Consider the following 21,052-nt stretch of genomic DNA (forward strand, 5'->3'; position numbering starts at 1 on the left):
TGGTTTTCGTACGTCAAGAGGGGACTTTACTCCTGAATTGCCTACTCATTCCAAAGTGATGCTTGTTCGCAAGAGTGATTCTGCGTTGGATTTTGATGCTGACATTATTATCGGTGTTAATTCTGGTTCCCAATAAACCAAAATTCACTACTTTCTCAAATTTACAACTGTCAATAGTGACGTGGGTGGCAAGGCGCGAATGCGCTGAGGAGTCGCCCTGTCGCAAACGCGTTTGTTGGCAAACAGCTCGGAGAGGTATTGCCAAATTCTGACGGAGTCTAATTTCGCGGGGGTACCAAACTCGGACATCGCGGCGTTAGGCAACTCCTTTTAGTGCTACCGAAAGCGACTTTTGAAGTCTACAAGTAGATGGTGAGGGCCTTTGCAAGATTTGGCGTATTGTGAATATCTGGTCTATAGTGGATTTGACAGAACTAAAGCCACACTGTTACGGCCAAATTAGATTAATGACTCGACAGATCTTGTAACCTATGTATGCTAAGAAGGCTGATCCCGTGGTAGTTGGCGCGAATGCCGGGATGCCTTTCTTGTGAATTGGTAAGAGCACACTTTGATTGCAGTCGTCGGCATGCATTCTAATGACCATATTCTGCATAAGAGTTGATGCGTGCTCCTTATCAGCTCCTCGCTACCGTACTTGAATAGCTCAGCAGGCAGGCAGTCAGCTCCAGCGGCTTTGTTGTTCTTCAGCCGCGTAATTGCTCGCATACATACGTCGGTTTGTTGAAGAGCAGGTGTGAGAGTCGAGTTGCGAATGCATTGACCGTCTGTTGTGATTCCAGCTTTTCGACGTCGTGCTTTCCTTGCATTGTATAGCGCACATTTTTTGCTGCACAGAGGCGGTCCGTATCTTAGCTGCAACAAGAAAGTGGGCCGAATGAATCTTTGGCCCTCAGAGTGTACGTACGTCTAAAACACTAGAAGCGTGCCATCCGTCTATAACAGTATGATCGATTTTGTTTCTCGTTTGGGTAGGTAGCTTGATAGATGTTTTTTTGCATGAACCTAGTACTGCATATTACCATGTTTCAGGTCCCGGCGAAGTCGATCAGCCTCAGTCCGTTACCGAACACCGTTTCCGACAGTGACGCCAGAGATCCTTTCCTTGCCTACCTTAACATTGAAATCGCCAAGAACGATTTTGATATCGATGTTCGGGGTCGCTGGCCACTTGAAGAACCCAATCTCAGCTTCCTGGTCCAAATCACATATCCGTTGATAGCAGAAGGCCACATCGGTATATCGTGCTCATGAAATTGGCACCCACATTATTCGTGAGCATGATTACTCAACTAATCCCTTCTCTTTTGAAGAATCCTCAAAAAATTAACATTTATTAGGGCCTCACATCTAAAAAAAGGACTAGTCTGTAAAAACGATCAATGATCGTCTACATATTCAGTTCGCCACTCTTGACATTTTCTTTTACATATTTGTTTTGCTGTTAGTTAGGTTTTCACCGGTGTTGCTCGAAACCGGATAGGGACTCTTAACACAGTTTTTTAATTAGTTGAGCAGATTTCAACGAATTGGCTGGCTTAGCTGCGAAAATCCCCCTGCATAGAGGTAGCTCTGTAAATATCGACATTTGGCAAGTCGTTCACTGGTTGCAATACTGAACGAAAGCCTTCGACTTTCTGTAATAACTTTGAAGTGAGAAGGGGGGCTCAAAACGTTTCGTCTATACGGAACTCATTTCTAATATATGGTGTTTCATCGGCAGCGTGTAAGTGATGGTTTTTAACCGCCTTCCAAGAAAGGAGGAGGTTATCAGTTCGTCGGAATATTTTTTTTTTTTATGTATGTTACCGCATAACTTTGGACCATGTCAACCGATTTCGATAATTCTTCGGATAATTTGCATCGGAAAGGTAGTGTCTCAAAGGTGGTCCCATACTAATCTGGTTTAGATCCGATCATTGGATCATGAAATATATATATATATTTTTTTTAAGTGGTTTTTTTTGCTAAAAATTACTTGTTACAGTTATGTTCAACAATAGGCAATGAAATCTCGAAAGTACTTGCAACGATAGAATGCATCGAGGCGTACCATATTTTGAAAACACAGTTTATACTATACTGGCATACATATTTGTATGTATTAACATCAGGCCTGACGGGAGGGGGTGGAGATCCGGGAATTTTCCTCCCGGGCCCGGAGTTCTCAAGGGGCCTCGTGCTCCGACTCCACAGAATATTTCAAGATGTTTTGCATAAAAATTATAGAATGTCCTGATGAAAGGATGTAATATAGTACTAAAAAATTGTAAACACATAAAACAAGAGAAATATTATTTAATTTCAAGCAATTTATAATTTCAGTTGAACTCTTGGAAATCAACCTCTTTTTTCTAGGCCACTTCTCACAGAGTGGATGTGAATTAAAAAAAAAAAACAATTATAGTAGATGATCCGAATAGGGCACGACTTTCACCGATCTGTTTAATGGACGAAATCTAATGAAATTTAACGGGTTAGTAAATATCTCGCAAGTGGGTTGACTGAAAAAATCCTGGCCAGAATAAATTTAATTAAATATTCAAAAACTATTATATTTTTTAACCGACTTCACAAAAGGGAGGATGTTATCAATTCGTCTGAATATTTTTATTTATTTTTTTAGGTATGCCACCGCATAACTTTAGACCACGTCAACCGATTTCGATTATTCCATCGAACAGGTAGTATCTCACATGTGGTCCCATACTAATTTGGTTTAGATTCGACCATTGGATACATAAACCAATCGAAAGCATAAAGCCCATAGAATGTGAAAACGTTGGGTTGAAATAAAAATTTTCATGTTCAATTCAAACATCAAAAATTTCCAATTTAACAGTTCGTAAAGTATTTTTAGATTTTTATTTCTTTGTCCAGTTTAAATATGTTCATACATATACTTAAGGGTATAACACGTACCATAATAATGAATTCGAGATGTATGCACCTGGGTTTTTTTAGGTGACATGATTAGGCATACTCAAATCTTTATTTCTGTAAAATAAGGGTTTAATAATTTCTTTGGTATCAGAGTTATGGGCATTCGAATGCCCTTGGCCACGTTACACTATTTGGAAGTTCAATGATAGGTCGCGTCAGAAGGTTTGAAATTTCTTCGAACTTGAAAAACGAATATGCTAGTGTTTCAGTATGTCATCTGCAATGAATGCAGGAGTACATCTGCATACTCATTTGTTCTTCATTCTAGGTTTTTGACAAGTTTTGTTCATAAAATTTGGGCAGTGGTCAGGGAAGCCAACACGTGGAAAATTCCCCGTTTTGCGGGGAATTTTAGTTTGCGTGGGGAATCGGGGAATGGACCGTTTTTTTGTGGGAAATTTCAGCTCACTCAATTCTAGTGTAATAAAGTTTCAAATGGCTAAAAATTTCCGTTGATTTCCGTTGTCGCATTTGCTTTCATATAACAAGTAAACATAATTTATTTCAATATGGAAGAAAACTGCAAAAACTTCACAAAAAAAATCCTTAAACGAAAATTTTTAGCCATTTGAAACTTGCACTTTATTATTCTTGAATTGAGTGGGCTTACAAAACTACATACTCACAGCCAGTTTCACCAAATTATTTAAGTGGAAATTTACTTTAAGTTAATTTTGTATTTAATTCTCATTTAAATAATTTTCAGTTTCAATAAACTATTTATTTGAGTAAAAAGTGGTTGTAAAACAGACTAGGCCAGCGAAAGAAAGTTTTCGTTTGTACTGAGAGCTTTTGAAAGCTTTGGCACGCTGTGTTGTAAAAGCAGGGCTGGTATACAAGTAAGCAGGAGATACACAATGAGCAGGTGATTAAACGTGTAACACCTCTGAGTGTGGTTATTCTGATTTAATTTTTATTTAAGTGAAGAGCATAGGCCACTTAAATCAAAATTAAAATTTATTGGTGAAACCAAAAATTCGAAAATTAAAGTAATTGTCACTTAAATAATTTGGTGAAACTGGCTGTCAATCCTTCTAGAAAGTCAAATTAAAAAACTCGAAATTTTTACGAAAGTTTGTTAAATTTTTTTTAAATATTGCACAAAGTTTAAAACTTGAATTTGTACGGTTTTTGTTAAAGAATGAACAACATATATTTTTATAAAAAAATAACTCAAATTAAACAACAAAAAATATAATAATAATTGGTGCGAATTAAATTTTTTCGACCACTGCATGTATGTAAATATTTTTATAAAAAATTACTCAAATTATGGAATATATGTAAATATTTCATAAATATCTTTTATTCTTTACTTGTTAACTAACTTTATAAAAGTTTGGTTTATCAAAGATGAATTACGTTTAAAAATAAAATAAAAAGAAAGACAAAAATAGCATAACATTTTTTTAATCTCAAAAATGAGTTGGCTACCCTGGCACTGCTAATGTTAAACAAAAGCCCTTTGTCATCCATTTTTTCTTTACATTGCTATTCTCTCTTCATAAACAAATGTTTGTGCTAAAACTGGGACCGTTTATCGAAGGAATAAAAAATATAATTCGACTATCCTTAAAATTTCTAACTAGGGCTTGACTCGGCACATACGATATCGTATTACTCGTCATGTAAAAAACAAATTTTTCTGATTATAGTACGTGAACGTACTCTCTATCCCATAGTTTTCTTTCGTATGGTTTTCGATCCGTGAGCGGATGTTAGGATTCGAGCCTAGGTAAAAAATATTCCTATATTAAAAATTTTGACCGGCAAATCTTCGTATTATGCTCATATTCATATTTAGTACATATCGCAAATAATATTTATTTTACTTTAGTGCAAAAATACCCTATTGTTTATTTACTTAAAATATGCATAAATTCATCTAAAGTACCATGTTCTGAATCATTGTTTTTTTTTTATACCATACAAGCCAATTTCAAGACATATTAGGTGGTTTCTACAACTTCATTAATCTTAGATACAAAAATGTTAATGCATTTATCACAGTTCAATAGTAGTTCTCGCATACAAAATTTTAACAAAACTATTCTCCTTGATAAACCCCTCATAGTCTGGTGTAGACTCCCAATAAACATTGTGGCGAACGTTTGAAAAGGACCTTCGATATACAATATGCATATCGAACTGAGAACGAGTTCATAACCCACCTTAGTTTTCCAACTTTCACTCTCTCCCATTAAATATTTCAATTCGACAATGGGCTGTAGTTCTCGAATCGAATACTAACCTATTCTACATTTCCAGTCATTTTCCAATTGTTAACCAAGCCCCATATTTATTGGGCTTGTATCAGTTTCTAAGATCAGTTTTGTGTGTTGCGACTGTTGACAACGGTCATTGCTTGAGCTGATCTGTTCGTTTGCTAGACTGCCAGGCCACTTGGTCACTTTGGTGAATATCACTATTATTTATTGCTAAAATTAAATGAGCATCATTATCAAGTCAATACCAAAATTATAAATAAAAAGAAAAACATTGGCCATGTTACACTTATTTATTAGGTAGTTACGCAACAAAGTCAGCCCAAGTTCCTGCTCTGATTTGTGGCGTGCGCCTTGATGTTGTCACACAAAGGGGAGGGACCTACAGTTTTACGCTGATTCCGAACGACAATTGTATTTTTATGTGAAACTGTTTGCCTTTGCCTGCCGAGAGATCGCTGTTATAAAAATTTTTTTTCATGTTTTATTTTTTGATGTTAATCGAAAACTGGGTTCGAACTCAGACCCTGCGGAATGGTAGCGCGCAGTGCTAACCACTACACTACAGCGGCCGCTATTCTTGGAATATATGGAGCTGGGTTGACAGGGTACATTACTTTTAGCTTTTCAAAAACACTTTTAAAAAAATAACTAAATTTGAACAACGTGACTATTTTTCGCACGTACGTGGATTTCTTCCGCACTACTACGGCTGAAATAAGCATTTTCTGCGGTCAAGAATCAATAAATGCAGATAGGCACTTAAAATCGTATACACATGCTTCTGAGAACCTTAAAAGCCGTTGATTTGAAAATCAACGAAATCGGCCCACAACCACACTCACCGCCCATATATCGGGTGTACCAGACCACCCATCCACCCCTCCTAAAATGGAGGAAAGAATTTTTTTTTTTGGGAAATGGAAAAATATGAATACCAAGTCAGGGATGCTCTATCTTTTTATTACCGACTTCCGGTTTCGAGTGAAAGTGGTTTAAACAAACCGGAAGTCCATTATTTTAACCGGAAGTCATTTCAGAGAAACGTTTCTGACAAAATTTATGTATTTTTGTCCGAAGAATCCGAATCTGTGGTAAAAGTATGTACGTCACATTTAAAAAAAAAATGGACTTACGATCCATCCACACGTTGAATATTTGTTCAGTTTTGACTTTGATGACCTTTTAAAATATTAAGCTTATACACAGCTGCAGCAGACAATTCATACACCAAATGAAAGTAAATATAATGCCCTTTTATCATATGTATATATACCTATATCATATCGGACGAGATCGGGCAAAAAGTCTCCACACTCCACGAAACAAGCACAATATGATTAAGTTTGTATAATCATAATATGCACTTTGAAAGTGAATTTTTCAAAAACACAATTGGTACAGTCAATAGCGCATATTAGAGATGGGCGAGGGATATCGGGACCCGCGGGACCCCTGGTACTGATTTCAAATTGGCCGGGATGGGCGTTATCGGAAAGGTCTGTGAAATTTTGCGGGCGGGACGGGGCCAAAATACTTTCCCGACACTCCCGATAAAACCGCAACCTCAGAAGATTTGGAAAACCTTCCTTAAAAACGATGTGTGAAATATGCACTTTTTTATGTTTTATTGGGACGAAAACGAACAGCAAAGCAAAACAAAATAATCGGAAGATGCCAGATCTTTCATTATTATTTTTTGTTATTTAAAATTAATTTGAAAGGCATGTGAATTTTTCCTAGTGATAGATTACGGGACCCACGGGACCCACGGTACAATTATGAAAAACGTCGGGATGGGCGGGTTCGGGTCCTAAAAATTGAATTTCGCTAAGGGCGGGATCGTGACCAAATATATAGTCCCGTGCCCATCTCTAGTACATACCAGTAGTATTTTTTTCCATTGTCCGCGTTGCACTTTACGTCGACAGATAGGGGACCAGGGTTACCTTGCCATAACAAATTTATAATTTCTTTTCTAGTTAGAGTATCTATAATACAGTTCGACTGTTAAAAATTTTAAACGCAAAAACTGAAAATGGGACTTTTGGCTGCAAAAAGTGCTTATTTCAGCCATAATGCACACACAAGAAAAAAATCGTATTGGGTAGTCTTGCTCTGTTATGCTTTATATAAAAAGTGTTTTGTTTGTTTCTCAGGTGTAGATCTAAAGTTGCCGACTGCGCCAGTTTCGACGAGAGGGCTTTACTCGATATGTAGTTATAAAACGAAAATAATTGCACAACAACGAGGGTATCAATATGTTTTATAACTACATATCATAAACGGTAACGGGATTGGTTTGAAAGCAATATAAATGAAAACGGAAGGGATGCCTTCGATTTTCAATTTGGCCTTATAAAGTGCGTAATAATGTACGTAGGAACGAAGTTAAAAGTTTAAGTTTTGACTGTGTATTTTTGATGAAGGTCTCATAGTTTCACACTTTCGATAATTAATGAACAATCATTATAGTAGATTATAACATAAGAATTAAATCTCCACTACTTAAACTTTTTTTCTTTCTTTTTCTTAATTCAATATCATTCTTCAACATTCACAAACAGATGGGATGCCGATAAAACTAATTTGGGTGAAGTACTACGAAACACCTCACAAACCTTGGCAACTCAGGTGACTGCGTGTGATGAGCGCGCCGCTCGTGCCGAAGCCGAATCTCGCATAGAACGCGAATGGCGAATTTCCTTACAAGAAAAGGAAGTAAAATTGAAGGAAAAAATTAGTAATCTGCAAACTTGTATTAAGGAGCTCACCGACGACTCGCAGCAACATACTAAACTGCGTGCTGAACTTGATAAAATGCGCACACAATGGTCGGAGGCACAAACAACACTCGAAGAATTAGGCATACAGTTAAGTGTCAGCAAATTAAAGGTATCTGAACTCGAAGACCGCGAAAGAAGACAACAACAGCTACGCTCCTCAGACCTATCGCTACAGTCGCCATCAGAAGTGGCTAGCGCTGGGATATGGGCGCCGGATTCGATAGCCACACATTGCACTTCATGCAAAAAAGAATTTGGCTTGACGCGACGGAAACATCACTGTCGCAGTTGTGGTGACATTTTTTGCAATTCATGCTCGGAGCACACATTGCCGCTACTCACGGATCTTGGGCAATCGGGGAAGCCGGTACGGGTTTGCGACCAATGCTATGAGGCGAAAAAATGATAATGTATATTAAATGGTGCTCTCACAAATTTTTATTAATACGTATTGTATGTACTATGTAGTATGTAGGGGCATAACTTTGCAAACGAAAATGTGTACATACAACATTGTATTAAATGTGTATTAAATGTAAACTATATGTGTACATAGCAATATATCGCAAATTCACTTCAAAGGTGTCACAACTAAAAATTACCCGTTTGCTAGAAAACGCAAAAAATGATTTCATAGCATTATTAGCCATATGGGCAAGAGAGACTTATAAATTTGCTAGATATAGTTTTAATTACAACAAAATTTTGCCCCACCTTTTGCTGAAAGCTATATAAACGGTCTTTGAACTTTTGTAGCGCATAATTTCACAAATGACAAATTTTGAGTTGTGTCACCTTTGAAGTGGGTGTGCGAAATATAATCTACTTGTGTTTATGTAAAATGCCTTAATATCTATGTATGAATGTATTTATCCTAACATTGATTAGGGGGTCAATTCCCATTCTGCGTTATCGTGAAGTGAAGTGAAAAGTCAAAAATTCACACCGAAATAATAACGCAGAACGAGAATTACCCTGAGAATATTTAGAAACGCCGTATATGTACGGTGGCGGGTAAACAAATAGGAACACGACATTATAACCAGTTTTGGCTATTTTTCTTTTGTTTATTATGTTTTGTTATATTTTTAGAAAAGTATAGCTCACTATCTAACAGAAACCATATAAGGCAAAATTTCAAACTTTGTAAAAGATTTATTAAACCTTCGACGAACTTCAAACGGCAAACTGCGCAGTCTGAAAATGACAGTAATCTCGGCCCTCTTTATAATAACAGATAAAATCAGATTTTTCAAACTGTGTATACAAAAAAATAACAGTATGTAATAATTCGTTTAAATAACAAATTGTATTATTCTTAAAAACTGTTTTTACTTAAACACTACTAAGCATGAATGAGATTTATAGTACATCCGAACTTATATTTATTAGGTACATAAAAACTTATTAAAAACTAAAATTTATATGTATGAGTGTCATGAGTTGAGGGATAGATGGTGTTATTTATAGCGTTTTCTTTTCTCGAAAAAGGCTGTACTTATTCTGCCTTGTGTTGGCGCTGTCACATTTTCATGTTCTCTTCTCAGCCCTTTCACAAGGCGTAGTGTTCTTTTCTCAGCAGGTTGCGCTCTGATCCGGCGAAAGTGCTGCCTTTTCTGCCCTCAAATAAACGTGAGGGTGAGAGTTGCATGGTCGATTTTTAATTTAATCTTGTAAAAATGCAATTATTTTCCCTATCAGAAATAAGTGTTTTGCTTTAAAATTGTTAAAGACTTACAGGCCAAGTGAATAATTCAGCTTTATTAAGTTCTATAAATAAATTGTGATGGAGTAGTATATTTTCTGTTTCATTCTCATATAAAAAACGCAACATTTTCTCAGGTTTCAGGGCAACGCAAAGCAAGAGTTCCCATATAAAAGGGCAGAACTTTTTTTGAGAAAAGAAAACGCTATTAGTGTCTTACTTTAGAAAGTGTAGTGTTTATGTAAATACACAGGGTTAAGTTAATGCAGCTTTGTCAAGAGTCTGGTCATGGGCCTTATTAATTGTTATAGCAAAAGCTACTTTTTTAGGGAACTGTTTTCCTATTATTCTAATGAATTTGATTTCTACCGCAACTACCATATCATACCAAATTTTCCAATGTTTTGTTATATAATGTTTTACTGTTTTAATATTATGGACTACCGCAAATTATACGTGTTATATCGTTATACATTATATAAGAAACTTGAGATTATTCCTAACGGTGATTTTGTTAATGTTTTCTTAACACGTGTAACATGATTATGATGAAATATTGATTTTTTTTTTCATAAATATATAGAAGGCTTGATAAACATAAACTTTACGCCTGTTTTTTTCTTTGAATATACAAGCTAATTTTTTCAGACGTATCTATCACAAATAAATTTACGGTTCTAAGACTAAGCACAATACTACTTACTTTCTACTTATTTTTTCTCTCTTATTGTTGTGCCCAGCTCTGTCAAATGCAATGCTCCAGTCACAATGGTGCTTCAGTACAAAATACTTTTAGTGTAATTGCTTACGTTCGGAGAAAGTAAATTAGTCCTAGTCTTCAACTTAATCTTAACTTCATCGTCAACTTTGTCTTCATCTTTATGAAGATGTTAACTTCACCATTTTAATCTACATCTTCGTCTATATTTTGATATTTTTCTTTATTTTATCTGTATGTTCCCCTTTGCCTTTACTTTTATAACTTCTTCTTTATCATTAACTTTATAAATACCTTTATATTGAACGATTGATGCAGATCTGATGACGTGGGGTTAGATATTTAACGCAAATATCTCCGAACAAGGTTAAGAAGTTGCGCTAAAAAAAATTACAAATTTAATTAGTTGAGACTAGAGATGGGCGCGGGATATCGGGACCCGCGAGATCGACGGTACTGATTTTAAATTGGCCGCGATGGGCGGTATCGGGAAGGTCTGGGAAATTTTCCGGGCGGGACGGGACCAAAATCCTTTCCCGACACTCCCGATAAAACCGCAACCTCAGTAAATTCGGGAAATCTTCCTTAAAAACGATGTGTGAATTATGCACTTTTTTAAAAATTTTTTTTTGGGACGAAAACGAACGGCAAAGCAAAACAAAATAATCGGAAGATGCCAGATCTCGGGACCCACGGATCCACGGAACAATTAGGAAAAACGTCGGGATGGGCGGGTTCGGGACTTAAAAATTTAATTTCAGGATGGGCGGGATCGGGACTAAATATTTAGTTCCGTGCCCATCTCTAGTTGAGATGTCCATTAATATTATCTAAGTAATAATCACTGGAGGGACCTCTTCCTCTTCAAATGACACCTCATTATTAAATACAAAAGTAGAAAAGGTAGGATAACAAAAAAAAACACCTTGGAGAAATGATGAGGCGTATTCTGGTTTTTGTACGAATGGAAAATATAACTTTTTCTATAGATAATTATAGGAAAATTTCATATATGCATGGCTTTTGTTAGACAGTGAGCCATACTTTTATAAAAAAATCATTAAATAAACAAAATAATAAAGGCAAAGCTTGTTAAAATGTCGCGTCCCGCCACTGTGTGTACATGAAGGTATTGGAAAATATAACTATTTTTGCCAGTGTAGAATTTATAAATATGCCGAAATAATACCTAAGTATGTATAAAATAATCCCATGAAAACGCAAATATATGGTCATAATATTTACTTAAGGCAATGCTCATATTTTAAAACTAAAATAGTATCCACCAGATATTCAAGGAACATGTATGTATTAAAATATTTATTACTTTTCATATAAATACACAAAATAAAAAACAAAAAATATATATGTATGTATGTATTTCTATTATTTTCTTTTGAGTAATATTTTATTCTTTTTTGATTTAGTTTCTTTCTTTTTCTAATTTAATTTTTTGATTTTATTGTTAAAAAGTATATATATATGTGGTATTTTTTCTGAATGTAACCCCCTCCTGCCCACTTTTCTTTTAACTTGAAACTCTTTTATAAATATTGAAAATTCATTCAATAAAACAAACTTTCCAATGCCGAGTGACAAAATAACGTGAGGGTCAATTTCAAGGTCACCTCGAGGTCAACATGTTGATTTTTTTTTAAGTGGTAACCCTCCTTTTTTATCTCGAATTCAGAAAGAGCGGAAAATTCTACAATCAGCTCACATATTCATATCATGTGGGGTTCATTTGACCGTCAGGGTCATATGAAGCGTCAGTCTTCCTGTTCAATAATTTTATTTTCACCAAATTTGTCCAACGTTCAGATATAATACCCCATATGGTCATTTCCCAAAAAAGGTAAACCGAAAATGCAAAAATAAATGAATTCAAACGGCTGTATAACTTGAAATTTCGTATTCAGATGGCCAAAAAAGGATTTCAAAACGCGAGGCGGTAGAGAGAAGATCTGAAAAAGTGAAATAAAAAATTAAATTTAGTATGTGTTACTAGTAAAAATATTGTAGGGGGGAAAAATCTGTCACGTCCGTTACCAGATTTTAATTCAAAATTAAATTAAGAACGAATTGCTTCTGATTAAAAATGAATTGATTGTTATGGTTCATAATTTGACTTTATTTAAAGAATGTTTAATAAAGCAAAACCGTACAGGATTCGCTGAGTTTTGCTTATTTTTCATGTACTCTGAAATCACTTCTGTTTTTGTCGCATTCGTTATGCCCTTCTTTTCATCGATTTTCTCCACGTCAGTATTGCAAGCGCACCTAATTTTTTGTCAACCAAAGCACGGCATAAAAGCTACACAATGGCAAATTTTTTTTTACAAATAAGGTGTATTTAACAAGGTGGTGTTAGCCGTATATAAGTAAAAAATTATAAAAATTATAGGCAGATGGCCATGAAACTTAACAACTTAAGAGAAATTCTTCATCCGCCAAGTTCTATATTCATGTATCAAAAAGGTACTTTATTGACTCATTTTTATTTTTATGAAAGAGTTTCTTTTTATCAGTGAAATTTTGCTTAACTTTCAATATTTTACTGAAACTCGGGTGTGAACACTCAAAAAGTGGCCCAAGAGGGGTGGAACATGAGTGAAAGAACAGAATAGATTTGAATTCAAGCGGAGGAGAGGGACGATTTATAATTTTTTTTTAAACCTGAGTAAATCTATTCATATTGGAGTGGTAGTCCGAACACTGGTAGGGAAAATTGTTTTCAATTTTAACGATAATGACCCACAGATGGCGGAAAAACACAAGTTTTTACCAGACTTTCAGCTTGGTTTTGAGTTGTTTTTTTTTTGTAGGTAAAAAAAAACGAAGTAGAAGAAGTCTGGCAGAGCGGAGGACTAGATTTAAAAATTTTCAAAACCCCGAGTATACCTTATTTATCGGAGGCCACTCCGAACACTGGTAGTGAATGTATTCTTCCAATTTTAGCACTAATGACCCACAGATGGCGTGAAAAAAAGAGGTTTTTGACGTAGCTTCGGAGGAAACGCATGCTCAGGGTGTCACTGGATGATTATGTTTTTTTTTGTCTTCCGTTTCCGAAAAAAATTTTTTGATGATGCATTTCCAAAAATTTTGCAATTTTCATGTTTTAAATTTTCAACTTTTCAAATTAATTGGTATTTTAATTACGCAGTTTTATAGCCATTAAATTTTAGGATAACTTAGTGTCAGTTTTTCAGTACACGGCCGTGGTTTAAACAGTTTAAACGCCCGATCTGGCTGGTTTAAACTAAGATCAGCCAATCAAATGTCAACCAGCTGTTCAATTTAAACTCAATTTACTTAAACTAAGTTTAAACTGGCACTGAAAAACTGGCCCTTAGTGAAAGTAATCTGGCTGGGTTAAATCGAGTTTAAACTATCAGCTGTTGAGTTGTATAAATATTTGTAGTCAGCGGAACGTATCGTTAAGTCAGATGTTTCTCCATAAATTACACACCTCGTATTGAGCGGACGAAACTATGCAGCAGCAAAAATTCTGAGAATTTAGCAGCATTTGCCCTCAAAGACACAAAATATCCACAGAAGTACGAGAATGCAAAATTTGCAAAAAATTGGAACCTTCAAAACAGCTGATCACTTCCACGTGGCGACTGTGGTGATTCATTTGGCAATTTACTTTCTGTTTGGTACATTTTCTCCAATTTTGCAATTTATACAATTGAATACTGTTTGATAAGAAAAACCTTTAATTAAATTATTTGTGTTATTTACCACATGATGACGCATTCAAAAGTAAGAGAGTCTCCTCCAAACACCCATCAGTGATCTAAAAAACATTAAATAGATACAGCTACAAATGTACCTTTAAAATTATAAAATTTTAATTTCAACAATCAAGCCACCAAAACTGACAGCTTCAGCAAAAAACATTTCAGCATGCTGCATTTTTATCTATTTTGGTATATTTGAAGGACAATTATGGTACAAACGAAAAATGAAATACGGCAACCATAGTCACCACACACTAAAATAAACAAACTGGAGATTAATGCTTAATAACTTTTTCGTTGCATACTAGCATTTATAATAAAATTTGCAATAAATAATTCAAAAAGATCATATTTTCTTTTGTTTATTTACAAAAGCAAAGTTTGTTTCGAAGAAAATATGAAATTCTATATTTTCCCCCAAACGGGGATAAATTTCCTACCATTTTTCTTCTTATTCTACGGAGCTAAGACAGTATCAAATCGAGCGGTCACAACCGATACCACCTTGTATTATTGCATCATGAGCATGCTGCATTTTTATCTATTTTGGTATATTTAAAATAAAATGATGGTACAAACGAAAAATGTCACACGGCCATAGTCAGCACGCACTAAAGTAAACAAACTGGATATTAATATTAAATTAACCAAAAACAAAGTCAATATATATACGTCGTGCTTAATAAATTTACTCTTATCGAACTGTACGATGATGATATGCCATATTTTCTTTTGTTATTTACAAACATATGTTTGTGATCAGCTAATTATCTTACTTGCAAGTTTTCGCTAGTAAAAAGAAATTTGCGGCTCTCTATCGCGTTTTGCTCTCACAATTTCCACTACTTTGCAAGTTTTTTGGATACGAGAACGCAATACCAGTGAAAGTTCTCTAAAACTTTTAATAGTTTTGGGTACGAGTACACTCCTAACAACTCTATAAATGCCCATAAATGTTTTTGTCACAGTGGTTCTATTGGGAAATGTTATGAAGGATGCACTCTTTGACAGCGTTTTTGCGGGAAAAGGAGTTTCGGATCTAGTTATATGCAAAAACCTGCAAAGTAGGGGAATTAGGAGATCGTTTGTCTTTGATGATTTGGAAGTTAGAAATTTTAAAATAAAATAAGACAAATATCCGAAACTCCATTTTGCTAAGAGAAATTGCAACCAGCATTTACGCACATACGTGACGCTTAAGTATGTTAGCAAGAAAGGGATAAAATATCACACGTATACTATAGTTTCGTGTAGTTTTGTAAACTCGGCCTTAATAAAGTCATAAAAACTGTCAATGAAATCTATAGCATAGCATTCGGTTAAATATATTTACACGATAATGTTCTCGCTGGGAAGCTTCTCCATGCCAAAAAGAATCAGTGTTGCCACTTGAATTTATTTTTAGGTGCCAAAACGCCTACCGAACCAGTTTCCAAACTACCAAATTTTTGTTCATCATTAAAACGATATTTTTTTGCATTTACAGGGTTTTTAACTACACAATTTGACAGTATAATATTGTTTATGGTGTTTATTAAACACTCATACCAATATTTAAGGTTAAAAAACAAATTCGGGCTTTTAAATAAAAGAATTAACGTATTGCGTAAAAAACTTTTTAAAAAATTTAAATACCTTTGAGAACAATTCAATTCATATCAAAAAGTTTTTATGTTTGAAAAAACAAAATCTGACATTCAATAAAAAAATTCCAAATTTTGTTTCGATTTGCATACACTCACACTTTGCACATTGCCTATCACCATTTTTTCTTTCAAGACGATAGGCAAATTTTCGTTCAATTTCAACAGCTGATCGATCATATTTTGGGAAGTCAGTTTTTGTTTGCAGAAAATTGAGTGCTTAGTAAAATTTAGAAAAAACAAAGAAAAGTTATACGTGTGAGCAAATTGAAAGCAATGTTTTCAGCTTGTAGACGCAAAGTAAAAGTATAAATTTTAATGCTCAATTTGATTGACTTTTCAAAGCATTTTTGCCTACCAAAAGCTTCATCAAACCAACCAAACTACCAAAGGAGAATGAAGCTACCAATTTTGGTCCAATTGGACCAAAACGGCAACGCTGAAAAGAATATGAATTTAATTTTATAACGCATCTGGCAGCGCTTGATTTCAATTTGGGTTTTCAGCACGGTTTTTCTATTCGACGAGTTGCTACTGAAATTGGGAGAAATATAATAAAAAGCAAAGTACGTAAATCTATAAGAAAAGACAACACGTTATAATTAAAAATAATCGATACAACTGGATTGGAAACAAAAAAGGTACTAATTTATGTAGGATTCCACACTAAACCCTTTTCATTAAGTACTTTCTAGTACAGTGTTTTGCAACCCTGTAGCAAAGAAAAGCAAATGCAGAAAGTAAATTGTAAAACACAGTCAGTGAAATTGGTTGCAAAAAGGTTTGTGTTTGATAAATTATTTACGTTCGTTGCGGTTTTAGCTATTTTTCAATTAAACTCTATTTAAATAGTTTCCCAACATTTTTAGACAAGTTAGTCAGATTAGCAAATATAAAAGGTGTTTATGTAGACTAACTAGTCGCTGCCAATATGCCTGGGGCTATGTTCCTATAAATTGAGGCCTAAGAATCGATTTTGTGCATAAGCAAAGGAGAGCAGAGGTTTATCTGGGACAGAAAAGTGCTATTAGCGCTACGGAAGCAAACTTTGTGTGCAGTTTGTAACACCACCGTGGCTGAGGTATGGAGAAGAGCGATCATATTTCAGTAACATTGTCAGGTGCTGGTGTTGGTGGCACTGAAGAAGACAGTCTAACTGCCAAGCAGCCCAAACGGCGTAGCTTGCGACGGGTATGTTTGCCTTAAATTGCACTTGAATCAATAAATTTGTACTTTCAAAAATGAAACATTTTATTCGACCACTTTTCACAGGCATGGAATCAACTGCCTCGATGCCAGCAAAATATTATCGGCCTATGCATAGTATCGGCAATATTTATGTTAATTATTCACATACCCTACGGAATTTTTGATGCTCGTCGGGTGAAGGTACTTCGCGTCGATTCATCGATTAGTGCAGGTTGGATTCCTATTAAGTCACCATCTGACACTCCATCAAAAGACGGGATACTCATGGCTCATGCCGACAATCTTAACGATATAGTTGACAATGCGTTACTGGAAACCAACCAGAAGCCCGTGTTATTACCAAAAAAAAACCCGTCAGAATTCCAAGAGGTAAGTGTGGCTAACAGGTGTTATAGGCGCATAAGATATTTTATCTTATCAAATCTTGTCAGCACCAATAGTAGGTGTGCACATATGTAAAGGTGCCGACCAATCATATGCGCTTACAGATAAAGAGAAGCACACATTGAAATTAATATACATACATGTTATTATGTACTTACATGACTGATAATAATTCGTCTTTTTAGCTCAAGACTGTTTGTTTAATAAATACCGCTGTTTACTAATTAAACAAAAGGGGCAAAGGTGTTAGTATAAGAAAAAAAATTAGATGGTTTAAGGCTGTAAAATTAATTTGTTTATTTGTACAGCAAACCAATCATGTTTCTAATAGCGATATTCTGGTTGCGATTCCGTGTTTGATAAAAAGAATATAGTTTCTTTATATTATAGTGCTCTTAAATGTTTAGAGGTATTAGAATATATCGTTGTTTGGAGTTTAGGCATACGTGCATACATACATACATGTCTTGAATTACTTTAGATAGCAAATGCGAGTAACATTTAATTTAAAGAATCTGTGTCTGCACAATACTTAAATGCCGTATAATAATTGTATTCTTAAGCCGGATTGATCGTTAAAGCTCCGAACTTTTTCTTTCATGTTTTTGTTGTTGCGTTTCTCTCCCAAAGAGATCCAACAATGGTCCTACATTTTTAACAGAACGTTCTTTGATCATTTACCTAATACGCCGATGCTAAGAATTCCTTCAGCTTCCATAATGGGTTCTTGTCCTAGACCAATCAATTATTCAGGATGTGATTAAAAAATGAAGATAAATCTACCGCGCTCGAGAATGTCATAACGTTGCTCCCACGCGTCACGTTCAAATCGTCACACATAAAATAACCCACCATACCTTAATCCGCGCTCGAGTAAATTTGACAAGCGATTTTTTTTACTATTCTGATGGGTTGCTTTGCGGGAGCACTCCTAAGTACAAAGAGAGCTTAGGATTGGTGCCCAACGCTGGCAGAAAAAATACATTTTTTTGAATATTGAAGTTTTATATTTGAATAGGCGGCATACACGATGCGTCTGACTCGCGAGTCATTTGTACGTGTTGACTCGCCTTCGACTGCACACAGCTGAATCATACAGTCATTCCAGGAGTCATGGCCTTGTAACTAATACATATTTATGTTATAGCCGGCATACATCGTGCGGTACACCGACATGACCCCTGGTATGACTCTGAATGACTCAACTGTGTGTAGTTGGAAGACGAGTCAACACGCACACAGATGACTCCCAACTGGCAAATTGGCAGTATTATCTATGTATCTATTATAATAAAACTGTAAATTGTTCGTCTGTTTGTATGCTTAAACTCACTAATCTCCGGAACTACTGAATGGATGTTCATGGGGCTATAACTGGTATCTAGACAGTGACCTCGGACATAACATAGGGTACACAACCAAGGGGCGTGTCACCTCCCATATGCTACATATAACCTCGAAACCGTAAGACACATGACTTTGATATTTAGTGTGTTGACATACATATCTATGGTAGATGCTTTTGTAAAGTAGATATACTTTTGTAAAACGGGCGTGGTACATCCTATAGGTCTTAAAAATTTCAGCCATAACTTCAGAATCATACGTCACATGAATTTGAAATGTGGTATGAAGACATACCCATGGTAGGCGCTTATAGTACGGCATATATGAATGAGTTTGTACAAGGGGCGTAGAACATCCCATAGGCGAGAATTTTCAAATCAGCAATAACTTCGGTACGGTAATTCACATGACTTTGAAATTTGGTGTGAAGACAGATCTATGATAGATGTTTGCAGTAAAGTATCCATATATATATGTAAATAAGTTTGTAAAAGGGGCGTGGAACATCTTACAGGTGTAAAATTTTATTCAGAAATAACTTAGGAATGATAAGTCGCATGAATTGGAAGTTAGTGTGAAGACATAACTAAAGTAGGCGCTTATAGCGATGTAGACATTAGTGAGTTGGTATAAGGGCCCACGGCACTTTCTACAATCGTGAAATTTGCTATATCTTCGGACCCCTAACTCACATGACTTTGAAATTTGATGAGAAGATGTGGTAAATGTATACAAATGAGTTTGTACAAGAGGGCGTGGCGTTTGTGGTTAACTGAAAGAGAGAGCTGTTTACCAGGGGCGTGGCACCCCCAATAGATGGAGGATGTATAGAGAACCCTAACCTTGGACCCATAGCAAACAGACAGCTGAATGTAATAACCTGTTGTAAACTAAACAGGAATGAGAGTTTGCAAAAAAAAAACGCGCATGTATTCAGAGAAAATCAATTTAAAAATTAAATAATAATAATAATAAAACAAGATTTTTAGTAAAGAAAATTACGACCAAAATATTTGAAGGCCTTCCATTTTAATTTAAAAGTCTTCAGTATTTTTTGAGACTTGCTTTGGCATGTGATTATATGTCGAATGCTCACGAGTGGGATGTCCGAATAGTATTTATGCTTCTACCCCGCAACAAAAAATTAAAGTACTGTTCATAAGGAGGCCTTAAATTAAATCAGAAAAATAGTTTATGTCTCCTTTAATTTATGGTAAACTGAAAATCTTACTGTTTTATATTTTTAACGAACGACGCCAGATACTCTGCATCATAAAATATACTTTTGCAAAAAATTATGGCGACAGATGGCGCTGGAGTCAAGATATTAAAAAATCCGTCTTTATCGTACTACCTGGATTAACGGGTATTAACGGGTATTAACTTTTTGATAAGAAGTGCTTCTGCAAAAAAAGGACCCAAAACACATATGGCGCTGAAATCAAGATATTTAGATACCCCTCTAAAAATTTATTTTTTTGATGGCTTAATAAAGCCCCATCCTTTATGTATGAATACTAAGAAACGCAAAATTGTTAAGGCGCCACAGATGTCCTAGATATATTTATTTACTTATTTAATTTCTAAAGTTGTAAATGGTACAGACATTATGAAAAATTACAAGCTATGTAGTTAAAATTTTGGTACAATTTGAAGCGTTAAAAGAACCAAGAGTAAATACAATAAAGGCTATTCTAAATTTTTGCACAATAAATAGTTTTTCAATTTTGTATAGATAATTGATTTTGATTCCGACAAGTCAAGATCCAAAAATTTTGAGAAACAGTTGTACGCAGTCAAAGCCCTGACAATGGGGGCATTTGCATTGTAAACTGTTTTATTTAACCCAATACGAAAAGTATCAAAGCGACGAAGGTTTCTACTCGGCACGGTGAGATCTATCAACCCAAGAAGGGATGAGCAGTCGACTTTACCCAAGACAATGTCAAGAAGAAATGACACGGACAGTAGTGAGCATCTATTGTTTAATTTTAATAAACTAATCAATTGGCAACGCGACTCGTAAGGTGGAATCGGTTCAGAAAAATGTAAAGTGTGCAGAGCGAAGCGTAGGAATATTTTTTGCACTCTCACCAAACGATTGATGTGTATAGCGTGATACGATCTCCAGATAAACGTGGCGTATTCCAGTTTAGACCGTACAAAGGCAGTGAACAAAGTCTTAAGTGTGTACGGGTCAGAAAATTGCGAAGAATGTCGTCTAACAAAAGCTAGCATTGCGAGAGAGTTTAAGATGGTGTAATTTATATGCGCATTACAATTAAACTTGGAATCAAAAAACACTCCCAAGTCTTTAAACACATC

At 35.3% G+C, this 21,052-nt stretch overlaps 2 protein-coding genes across 2 annotated transcripts in view; both read left to right on the forward strand.

The window, feature by feature from the left end:
- LOC108369674 (RUN and FYVE domain-containing protein 2-like) overlaps positions 1-8,868 on the forward strand; it is an 18,463-nt gene extending 9,595 nt beyond the window's left edge. The window contains exon 2 of the mRNA XM_017624836.1: positions 7,757-8,868. Coding sequence (XP_017480325.1) covers positions 7,757-8,381 — 625 coding nt within the window. The 3' untranslated portion in view covers positions 8,382-8,868. The remainder of the gene's footprint in view (positions 1-7,756) is intronic.
- A 7,535-nt stretch (positions 8,869-16,403) lies between these two features.
- The window catches only part of alpha-Man-Ib (alpha-Mannosidase class I b), a 15,765-nt gene continuing 11,116 nt past the window's right edge, over positions 16,404-21,052 (forward strand). The window contains exons 1-3 of the mRNA XM_017624837.1: positions 16,404-16,568; positions 16,657-16,978; positions 17,060-17,365. Of these exons, the coding sequence (XP_017480326.1) occupies positions 16,871-16,978; positions 17,060-17,365 (414 nt within the window). The 5' untranslated portion in view covers positions 16,404-16,568; positions 16,657-16,870. The remainder of the gene's footprint in view (positions 16,569-16,656; positions 16,979-17,059; positions 17,366-21,052) is intronic.

The sequence above is a fragment of the Rhagoletis zephyria genome, unplaced genomic scaffold (genome assembly GCF_001687245.7).
Source record: "Rhagoletis zephyria isolate East Lansing unplaced genomic scaffold, Rhagoletis_zephyria_1.1 Rzeph_scaffold_03791, whole genome shotgun sequence".
Classification (NCBI taxonomy): domain Eukaryota; kingdom Metazoa; phylum Arthropoda; class Insecta; order Diptera; family Tephritidae; genus Rhagoletis; species Rhagoletis zephyria.